Raw genomic sequence first — 11,121 nt, forward strand, 5'->3', positions numbered from 1 at the left:
CACAATACCCGCAAAAAGAATCGTATCCACACAAAAAAAAGAAAGATGATTGACAAATGAACAAGGGACCGAGGAGGGTGGGTTTGGGCGTGTTTGCGAAAAACTGTCATGGTTTCGCCCCCGCAAAAAAAAATTGTCATGGTTTCGGTCTGCTGCGTAGGATCGAGATCGGTTGGCCAGCAAGACGTCAACACGCGTTAGGAGACGCCGCCGAGGCGCCGACCATTCGACGCCTTTTTGCCGGTTCGGGCTGTACGCTAACTTGTTGGAATTTCCCTTGAACTGGCCAACTGGGGCAGTACGCTAACTTAACCATGAATTTCCCCGCAGTGGTTGCTTGAGAGCGTGGACTTGCGCGCCACTCCTGGTAACTCTATAAATACCCGACGTTCGCTTTGCCCAGAGAGTCCAGACATTTGCCGGCCGGCGAGAACCATGAAGATCAAGAAGGGGATCGTGAGCGCTCCTCCGGCGCCGCCGGCTGAGATCGCCTCCCACCCCATCCATCCGGAGCACAAGCTGCTGCTTGTCACCACCGACGACGTGGAGTTCGAGTGCGACGGCTGCAAGGAGAGGGGGGCCGGCGGGAGGTACACCTGCGATCACTACGGCGAGCACCGCGGCTGCGACTTCGACCTCCACATCGGCTGCGCGCTCGCGCCGGACGTGCTGGAGACCCCTCTGTTGTTCGAGGGGCGCGCGTTCGTGCTCCTCCACGAGCCCCCGCCTCCCGACCCCGCCGACCACCGGGTCTGCGACGCGTGCGGCGACAAGGTGCTCGGCCTCGTGTACCACTGCTTCGACCGCGACCTCGACCTCCACCCGTCCTGCGCGCGCCTGCCTCGGCGCGTCGACCTCGACGGCCTCGCCTTCGAGCTCTGCCGCGAGCACGTGCCGAGCCGGAGCTGCGTCCTCTGCACCGGCAAGGGGCGCCGCTGCCGGCGCAAGTTCTTGTCGTACCGCTCCGAGTGGGACGGCGAGGCCGTTTACCTGCACGTGGCCTGCGTGAAGGAGATGGCCTACGAGAGCCTCAAGTCCGGCCACGGCAGCCATGACGGCGGCGGGAAGACGGTCGTGCAAGCGAATAAGGCCCCGTCTTTGAAGGTGGCGCTGGCGCTCAAGAAGGCTCAGAGTAGCACCAGGCGCTTCAAACGTTTCCTCAAGATTGTCGGATTCTTCGCGCGCGTCGTCATCGGCGTGATCTTTGGGGACCCGACGGCGATGATCGCTGCGGTCGTGGAGGTTGTCTTCTCCGGCGGCGGCGGATAGAGGGTTGTTCTATGGATGTGTCATCTTTGGATGTTTTTGTACAAAGAAGTTTGCATCTGGCTGTCATGTCGGATTGTAAGATAAATAATTTTGGGTGGATTTAGGTGTTTGCTTTGTTTTCGTCTTATTACCCATGTCGTCGCTCTACTGTTCGAGCTCAATTCATCGAGACAGAAAATGTATTGGGAATTATGCATAAGTTGGCTGGAAATATTATTTCTTTCACTCACTATACATAAGGAGGCCGGCGCTCAGTTCACATACTCATAAAAATTAAGTGTCCCTACTTTGGCATTTTGGTTGCATAGGCATAGATCAGTTTTATTGTGCGAATTAAGCGTAACTCGGATCTTTGCGATGGAACCAATTCACTCATGTTCAATTCTTAGATTTAGCATGGATGCTCGTATTTTTCTTAGACTTATTGAGACTTCTTGATGATATTTGTTTAGGAAAAAACAATGTTCCCTCAACTACAATACTACGTGCTATGCGTGCGTGCGTGCGTTCGTAGGGCTGAGTATACGTGCGAGTTTGTGAATGTTTGTTAATCTCAAGATGTATCGGACTGCAGTCTCAGCCTCTCGCGGGTGATCATAGGGTAAGGTGTACGATAGGAAGGGCTCACACAGTTCCCCTTCGGCACCTCGGCTAGGGTTTTGACTTCTTCCAGCGGCACACTCGTCATGAGTTCCTTCCTTCCGATTGATCACATCTTTGTTCCACACCTTTCCACCGACCTCTTGGGCGGATCCAGGAGGAACCTAGAACCTAGCGTTCCTTCCTGGTCTTGGTATCTTTCCTCTTTATACGAACCTAGCATTTCACGCCTTTGAACCTTGCAACTAGCAAGACGAGGGGATTGACAACCCCCTTACCAAGTTGGGTGCAAGTATTTTTTTTGTTTGTGTGTAGGTGATGCTTGTTTTGCTAGCTGTAGACTTCTACTGGTTCGATAAACCTTAGTTTTTAACTAAGGGTAATACTTTCTGCTGCTGTGCTACATCACCCATCCTCTTCAAAGAAATCCAACAACTCCTATGAGAATAGCAGGCGTCCAACTAGATCGTAGCCCCCGAGTATGGCGTGAAATTCAAGTGAATGGTAGCCCCCGAGTATGGCATGAGATCCAAGTGGATTGTAGTTCCCCAAGTGAAGCACAACGTTATAGATTGACACAACAAATTTCATCAAGGGATAGATATAAATGGAAAGGTGTTTTATTCATCGAGACGTACTCAGAATGCAATCAATACTTAGGTACAATCAGAATGCAAAACTACGTATGAAACCTGCATAGGAGGGGTCGGCGTTCCATGCTCATGGTTCGTCGTTTTTCTTGTGGAGATTATATAACCTGTATGCTCTATTATTAAGCACCTTCGAGATGACAAACTTTGAGCTTAATCATGTTGGTAGAGAGGCCAACGAGTTGGTGCACCCATGTGCTTCGTAACAATAGGAGACGATGTATTTTTATTTTTTTCGGGTGAAATAGGAGACGATGTATTTGAATTGATTGCACCCCGAATTTCCTAGCTAGTTTCTTGCAGAATGATTGTAATTCTCGTTAATCGAATGAAAGTCTTTTTAATAGTTATAATTTAAACGCTCTTATATTTTTTTTATGGAAGGAGTACGTTTCTGCGCTAAAATGGGTGAGCGTACATACAAGTCCTTAAAAATTTGTGTTTGTACTGTGTTTAAGAAAAATGTCAGATTTATAATCAGCACTGCCAAATCCTTGGAAATGGAGTGTGGAAAACATTAGATTTGTCGGCGTCGTGTTTACGCCAAAAAATCAGTAGATTTGTCCGCGTCGTGTTCACGCAGCCTCTTTAGTTCTTTCCCGAATTGTGTTTACGCAGCTTTGGCCAGTCATCCCTGCGTGCCCTCCTTTGGGCCAGTACTAACCGCGATCTGAAGAAAAGTCGAGAAGAGTTGAGCTCAGCCGCACGGAGCCTCGGAGTCGGAGACTCGGACCGGTCCGTCCTTCCACGCCAACCCAGCCAATACGGCGTCCCCGCTGGCACCTCCCGACCAACCACAGCACGCCACGTCACTCCTCTGACGCGCGCTCTCCTTTTCCGCGGTTACGCCCAACTGCTATAACACCCGCCTCCTCCGACCCCCGGGAGCCTGCCCGCGACCGATCCCCCTCGCCGGCGAGCACAACCGCACAAGCGAACGCGCCATGGTGTCCGCGCGCAAGGGCCAGGGCCGCGGAGGCGGGGCCCGAGGCCCTCCCCGCGTCGACGGCGGCGGCGGCGGCGGCAGCCTGGCTTCGCGCGTGGCCGTGCTCGCCTTCTGCGTCGCCGGGATCTGGTCGTCCTACATCACCCAGGGCATCCTCCAGGAGACGCTGTAAGCACCCTCTCTCTCCCCCCCACCATCCCCAATGGCGTTGGCTCGCGACACAGAGAAACAGGGCTGAGTTCGCCGGGTTCTCTGCCTTTTCCCCTCGACTCAGATCGACGAAGCGATTCGGGCCGGAGGAGCGGCGGTTCGACCACCTCGCGTTCCTCAACTTCGCGCAGAACGTCGTCTGCTTCGTCTGGTCCTTCATAAGTGAGCACCCTCGAGCCGCGCTTTTGCATTTCCCGCCGAATGCGGCCGTGGCTTCGCTGCTCTTGTATGGCGGTTGCGTGTGAAGGGATCGTGACTTTGCTCGGTTCCTGCAGTGATCAAGCTGTGGTCGGGCGGTAGCAGTCCTGCCGGGCGGGCGCCGCTTCTCAAGTACTGGGGCGTCAGCATCACCAACACCATCGGCCCGACCATGGGGATCGAGGCGCTCAAGTACATCAGCTACCCGGCTCAGGTTTGGATTGGATCCAGCTGCTTTTGCTGTCTCAGCTTCTTTGGTGTGCAGTATTTTGTGCGGATGTTGTATTTGCAATTAGGTGCTGATTGGGTTAATCGTTAATGTAGTAAGTGGTGGTTATGGAGTAGAAATGTTCTAGTCTTGAGTCAGTTAAATGTGCTAAGAAATTGGCCAATGGGTGATTGGAGTTCTTAAGGCAGCAGTATGGGCTTATACCAACCTAAGGGCTTCTTTGGTTCAAAGGATTCTCAAAGGAATTATGAAGGATTCTAATCCTTATCCTTAGGATTTTTTTCTATGTGGGTTGTTTGATTCGTAGGATTGTAAACCATAGAAATTTTTTCATAGGATTCATTTGCACTAGATTTCATAGGAAATTTTCCATCCACTCAAACCTCTTTGAAAGAATCCTACGTTTTTCCTATGCACAATCAAACACTTGTACAATCATGTAGGATTCAAGATGACATGCCACTTCAATCCCACGTTTTTCCTATTCCTGCATTTTGGAAATCCTATGAATCAAAGAGGCCCTAAATGGGATACTTAGTTACCACTGGATATCACATTTATGTACAATCTTGAGTATACTGATATTTTCCAACCTATGCTTAATCATATACGCGAGAGTGCATGGCATAAAACTAATTTGTCCCCTAACTATTAGAGAAGTGGTAACACGCCTGCTTCATATCTCAACCTTGTGTGGAATTGGAATTTGATGATTTAGTTAAATAGCAAAGATGCACGTCAAATGGATGAAATATTGCTGTTTTTCTTAATGATGCCCAAAAGTACTGGCGATCAATGATCTTGAACTATTTTCTATCTGTAACAGGTCTTGGCGAAATCTTCTAAGATGATTCCAGGTGAGTTTTGCATATATTTATGCATACAATGCAGTTTTTATTTACACTTTTTTTCATATGATGTTGCCTATAATGGTTGTCAAGTTGTGATTGGTACGCCAGTTCACCTCATCATTTACTGAGTAAAGTAAAGTGGAGTACACCTTTTTATGAATGTCTAAAACCTGTGCATGTCATCACTATTATTAACTAGGGAAATCAAACAAATATGGTCTTGAGGTTATTCTGGATCATTGTCTCCAGTCGAATCAAGAGGAAATTCATACATGACCTACTATTGCTATGTCCACTAACTATCAAGTATATGTAGCTGCCAGAAACGAACTAGGATGTTACTCCCTCCGTCCCATAATGTAGGACGTTTTTTGTTCACAAAATTGTCCAAAAATGACTAAAGTAGCCTTGCAGGCAAATCTCTGTACACTACTGAAACTATTGGAGCTTCAGTTCCATTTTTAAATCAAGCACGTGTGGAGAGTGGGTCATTTTGTATTACATGGAGCATTTTATTCCATTTTGCCACCATGTTATTGTTTCAGCTATCAGTACGCCCTGCACAACTGGAAACCCTTATGTGCATTGTTTACATTTCCAATCTCAAGCCATGTATAGTTGATGTCACATAGATAACTGTATTACTGAGTAATCTGCGTTAAGTGTTTTGAGTAATGCTTCTTAGCCTGGACAGGTTTGTGCTGCTCTTTTCTAACTGTTGATTCATTATGCACAGTTATGTTGATGGGAACTCTACTCTATGGTGTTAAGTATACAATTCCAGAGTACTTTTGCACCTTCCTTGTTGCTGGGGGTGTGTCATCCTTTGCATTGTTGAAGGTAAGGAAATCTTCATTTTCATATATATATATATCAACAAACTAGCAATTGCATGCCTTTGATGGTGCCCCTGAAACCATTAAAACCTCTTGCCGATCTATAGTATTAAACCTAGAAAAAATAATTTATGCCATATGCCTTATGGTTCATTTTTCTGATGAAGCATGAACTACACATCAAATGATCAAAATCATTATAACTATTTCTCTGCTTAGCTAGCTTTTATGTAGTAGGCCCTAAGAAAAGACACATTGAAATAATTGTACTTAAAAAAGTTACTCCTAATTTTTTTTGTTTGCTTTTACTGAATCAGACAAGTTCGAAGACTATCAAGAAGCTTGCTAACCCTAATGCTCCGCTTGGCTATGGGTTGTGCTTCCTCAACTTAGCTTTTGATGGCTACACTAACTCAACCCAAGATTTAATTAAGTCCAGGTAAACATATCTATCAGTTCCACTTCAAAGCAAAATTGTGATATATTATTTCTGAATGGGAAGTAATATTGTGTTATTGCAGGTTCCCCAAGACTAACCCTTGGGATATAATGCTTGGCATGAACCTCTGGGGAACCATATACAATACTTTAATTATGTTTGTGGCGCCATTACTGTTCAGTAACTGGCCATACGCAAACGGTTTTGAGGCTGTAAGTTTTTGCCGGGAGAACCCAGAGGTGGCCTGGGACATTCTCATGTTCTGCCTATGCGGCGCCGTGGGTCAGAATTTCATCTTCCTGACCATCAGCCGATTCGGCTCTCTTACTAACACTACAATCACCACCACCCGCAAGTTCATGAGCATCGTCATCTCATCAGTTATCAGTGGTAACCCACTGTCCATGGAGCAATGGGGAAGTGTTGTGATGGTCTTTTCTGGCCTCTCTCTCCAAATATATCTCAAATGGAAGAGAAAGAAGGGCAGAGATCACAAGGAATGAACTCAATTCTTATAAGCACATGTTGATTTGTAGCTTTGATTGCGCACATTTGTTGTGGAGATATCCGGGAGATCATTAATGTAGCCCATTGAAATGATAGGAAAGAGGTTTACATTTACAGGAATGTTTGAAATGTATGGTAATCGCTAATAGTGTTAGCTATTTAAAAACCGCTGGGTAGTCTATTCTACTCAGGGGAGTTGCATCATGAGCAATACGATAAATCATGTACTCAAACTTTCTCCATCTAGCTGAGCAATTAGCAAAAAAACCATGCCATTATTTGTCATGAAAAATAGTTTTATGATGTTTCACTAACGCACACATATATTGTCAAATCTGCATATTGGTACTGAGTCAAAAATGCCAAACCGAGACACAGCTGCATGGAGGCCTTGATTTGAACCTTCAAAATTCAAACATTTCTGCTTCAAAAAATTCTGAAAAAAAATACACATATACCTAGAGACATAATTTACATGTGTAAATTTTATATTGAAATACGTTAAAATGAGAGCTACACAAAAAAGACAAATGTAGAGCTTTTTAGCATACGGTCGATCAAAGAGAAGAAGTCGGCGATCCACATTTCTCCCGGCGAGAGTGATGAAGGGGCGATGGCGAGGTTTTGCGTGGGAGAATCCCCAACAAGTTCATAACGAGTTGGAGTTCTATTGAAAGCATGACCTCAAGAAGGAGAAGCAGGTGAAGAAGGAAGACGAGGTCGGCCCCTCGACAGTGATCCCCATCGAGGCCGACTAGGAGGAGGAGGAGGAGCTCCACGACTCTGACAACCCCAACCCAGACTCATTCTGGGCCTAGTTCGTAAACGATCCGGCGTCCGACGAGTAGTTTTATGTCTAGGGCGATGGTGAAGTAGTATTGATATGATCTAGTTTGTAGTATGAACTATGTTAGTTTGAAAAGAACTTGGTATGTTTGAAATGATCTAGTCATTCCAATTTTACATCACTTACCGGAGCATTAGTGCCCTATTGCCTATTTACATCTGTTTGGGGGGGGGGGGGGGGGGGGAGGGTTTTAGATGTAAATAAACACTTTTTGGTAATGTATAATTTACTTGAAGGCTAATTCAATAATATATTTTATTTTACATCATCTATCGAAGATGTTTCTTAGATGGCCGACATATTCACGGATAGTGAGTTCGTTTTGCGACACCGCGTTGGAGATGCCCTGAGTTCATGCTGTGCTGGTCGACTCCCCTTCACTTTAGGATCTACTCTCTCCGTCCCACAATGTAAGACATTTTTTACACTACACTAATGTAAAAAACGTCTTACATTATGGATCCTACTCCAGAGAACTACGCCGTCCCTTCTCACAAAAACTTAGCTCAATGGAAAGATCCTCAGCTACACCGCACTTCCTGTTTTTAATTCAATAAGATGAACTATAGTCCATGCATGAAATACCAACATTTCGTAAAACATTGCAAACTTTTTATACGACACATGAATCATTATACGGTACGAGGTGTAGTAGTAGCTGATTGGCTCGGGGAAATACACTTCGGCTCCTGGTTGTATATACACCCTATATGAAGAATTTCTTTTAATAATTAAATAGAAAGTCAAAATAGTTCATAATGTTTTTTAGAATAAACTTGACTTATTTTTGCACTAGTATGTAAATTTCCATAAAATAAAAATCAACGTTGACTTCACAGCGAAAAAGACAAAATTCATTTACTATTATAGGTCACTATTCACACTATTTTGATCAAAATTTTGTCTTTCTTGAAAAGAAGTCAAAGGGGGATTTTCTTTTTGTGAAAATTTTCTCACAAGTATAATGTAAGGTCAAGTTTATTTCAAAAATATTTTCAGAATTTTTTGACTTTTGTTGAATTACTAAATTATTTTTTCATATAGGGTGTATATGTCCCCATAGATCAAAAATTTCCCTCCATTGGCTCTGCCGGTAGGTAGCGGTGCCGCTCACTTTTTTCACTTTAAAGTGGAGACCTCGTCGACGAGCAATGCTACACCTACGTAGCAATCATACGTAAACTAACGTAATAGCTTAGGTGGCTTTTGCAAACCAACCCGTGGTTGAGATGGTTAGGTGGACAGTGGTATTCCTAACCCATCAGGATTCAAATCCTGGTGCTCACATTATTTCTGTATTTATTTCAGGATTTTCGGCGATGCGCTTTCAGTGGGAGGAGACGTTCCCGTCGACGACGAGGCGCCTACGGTGACTTCGTAAATCTCAAGATGATATGCTGGCTCAGTCTCTCGGAGATGCTCATAGGGGTAAGGTGTGCGTGTGTGCGTTCATAGGGATGAGTGTATGCGCGTGTATATGAGCGCTTGTGTCTGTACTGATGCTAAAAAAAAGGTTAGGTGCCTTTTTCTGTTGGAGGAAATTAGGGGAAGGGACCCACCTAGCTGAAATCAGGGGGGCAAAGGAATTAGAGATTAGTAGTTAGTTAAGTTACGTAACAGCACAGAATATTACAGCATTTTTGCCTCGTCGACTCCCCTCCACTCTCGGATCTATATCCTTCTCCAGAGAACCACGCCGTCCCTTCCCAAAAACCTCGCTCAATGGAAAGATCCTCAGCTACACCGCACTTCCTGTTCGTCACCACGCCGATGCAGGGCCACATCAACCCGGCGCGCCGCCTCGCCGCCCGCGTGATGGCGTCGATGCCGGGCGCGCGCGTCACCTTCTCCACCGCCGTTGGAGGCCACCGGCTCATGTTCCCGTCCCTAGCGAGCCCCGACGAAGAGACCGTCGACGACGCCGGCGTGCTGTACGTCCCCTACTCCGACGGCTTCGACGAGGGGTTCAGGCCCGAGGTGCATGGCACGGACACCTACAAGGAGCGCGCGCGCGCCTTGGGGCGCGAGACGCTCTCCGCCGTCGTCGCCGGACTCGCCGCGCGGGGCCGCCCCGTGACGTGCATGGTCTACGCCTTCCTCGTCGGGTGGGCACCCCACGTCGCGCGCGCGCACGGGATCCCCGCGGCGCTCTACTGGATCCAGCCGGCCGCCGTGTTCGCCGTGTACTACCACTACTTCCACGGCCACGAAGCTCTCATCGCCTCCTGCGCCAACGACGCTGACCCCGACGCCGCCGTCGAGCTGCCGGGACTGCCGCCTCTCAGGTCCAGCGCGCTCCCGTCTGTCGTGTCTATTACCTCGCCGGAGCACCCGCACTACCTGCTGCTCGACATGATGCGCGATCTCTTCTTGGTGCTCGACGAGTACAAGCCCAAGGTGCTCGTCAACACTTTCGACGCGCTGGAGCCGGACGCGCTCCGCGCAGTCGCGCAGTTCGAGCTCGTCGCCGTCGGGCCGGTGGTGCCGGACGAGGCATCTCCGTCGAGGTCGGACCTGTTCCGGCGCGACGACGGGAAGGGGTACATGGAGTGGCTGGACACGAAGCCGGCACGGTCCGTGGTGTACGTCTCGTTCGGGAGCTTCCTTTCGATGAGCGAGCGGCAGGCGGAGGAGACGAGGCGCGGCCTGGAGGCGACCGGCCGGCCGTACCTGTGGGTGGCGCGCAAGGGTGCCGGTGAATGCGCGACTTTGGACGGCGGCGACGACGACAACGGAGTGCGCGCGCAAGGGGTGGTGGTGGAGTGGTGCGACCAGGTGAAGGTGCTGTCGCACCCGGCGGTGGGCTGCTTCGTGACGCACTGCGGGTGGAACTCGACGCTGGAGAGCGTCACGAGCGGCGTGCCGATGGTGGCCGTGCCGCAGTGGACGGACCAGCCGACGGTGGCGTGGCTGGTGGAGGCGCGCATGGGCGTTGGCGTGCGCGCCCGGGCGGACGACGAGGGCGCGGTGGACCGAGGCGAGCTGCAGCGGTGCGTGGAGACGATCATGGGCGACGGGGAGGCCGCGTTGGGGATCCGGGCTCAGGCGGACCTCTGGAGGGGCCGGGCCGAGGAAGCGATCGCCGGCGGCGGGACGTCGGAGAGGAACTTACGGGCGTTCGCGTCGGAGCTGTGCTCTGACGTGAACGGCACACGGGGAGACGGGGTCAGAGCGGCAGCGACGTGCACGTGAGACGTGACATGAGCCGTGTCCCTTTTCGATCTGCGCATTGGGCGCGTCGAGAGAAATTTGGTCTGCATCGCACCAATGGCGGCATGGCGTCACGATCGGTGACACTTGTACTAGTATGGTCTACATGTTTGTTTAGGGGAGCTAGTGATCATCGATCTGCTGGCATGTGCAGATCTGCTGGAGAAAAATGATGTCCTGAACACTTATTTAAACCAAATGGCAATTCATCTTGCTCTCGTAATTGTTTTCTTTAGGTCCGCTGGCAGTGGTAAGAGCATGGTCTGGGTTAATTTGACCTCTCATATGTTCACGGACTTGTCGTAGAACGGAAGGATCAAACCTGTAAA

The 11,121-nt window shown here is 48.7% G+C and overlaps 2 protein-coding genes and 1 pseudogene across 2 annotated transcripts; all 3 read left to right on the top strand.

Moving 5' to 3' along the window:
- The first annotated feature begins 385 nt into the window (after positions 1-385).
- On the top strand, positions 386-1,461 carry LOC125522546 (uncharacterized). The gene has a single exon (XM_048687595.2). The coding sequence runs from the start codon at positions 436-438 to the stop codon at positions 1,267-1,269; it is 834 nt and encodes a 277-aa protein (XP_048543552.1). The 5' UTR covers positions 386-435; the 3' UTR covers positions 1,270-1,461.
- Positions 1,462-3,332: 1,871 nt separating this feature from the next.
- Positions 3,333-6,849, top strand: LOC125520304 (UDP-galactose/UDP-glucose transporter 3). Its single transcript, XM_048685198.2, has 7 exons — positions 3,333-3,633; positions 3,740-3,837; positions 3,951-4,087; positions 4,929-4,959; positions 5,690-5,793; positions 6,107-6,228; positions 6,311-6,849. Exons 1-7 carry the CDS (start codon positions 3,464-3,466, stop codon positions 6,729-6,731), a joined length of 1,083 nt encoding a protein of 360 aa, XP_048541155.1. The 5' UTR covers positions 3,333-3,463; the 3' UTR covers positions 6,732-6,849.
- A 2,055-nt stretch (positions 6,850-8,904) lies between these two features.
- LOC125521857 (cyanidin 3-O-rutinoside 5-O-glucosyltransferase pseudogene) lies at positions 8,905-11,121 on the top strand (annotated as a pseudogene).

The sequence above is a fragment of the Triticum urartu genome, chromosome 7A (genome assembly GCF_056163025.1).
Source record: "Triticum urartu cultivar PI428250 chromosome 7A, HENAU_Tu73, whole genome shotgun sequence".
In the NCBI taxonomy this organism is placed as follows: domain Eukaryota; kingdom Viridiplantae; phylum Streptophyta; class Magnoliopsida; order Poales; family Poaceae; genus Triticum; species Triticum urartu.

Coding starts and splice junctions, on each gene's coding strand:
- LOC125522546 (XM_048687595.2), top strand. CDS start 436: ATGAAGATCAAGAAGGGGATCGTGAGCGCTCCTCCGGCGCCGCCGGCT.
- LOC125520304 (XM_048685198.2), top strand. CDS start 3,464: ATGGTGTCCGCGCGCAAGGGCCAGGGCCGCGGAGGCGGGGCCCGAGGC. Junction 3,634..3,739: donor GGCATCCTCCAGGAGACGCT/GTAAGCACCCTC, acceptor CCCTCGACTCAG/ATCGACGAAGCGATTCGGGC. Junction 3,838..3,950: donor CTTCGTCTGGTCCTTCATAA/GTGAGCACCCTC, acceptor CGGTTCCTGCAG/TGATCAAGCTGTGGTCGGGC.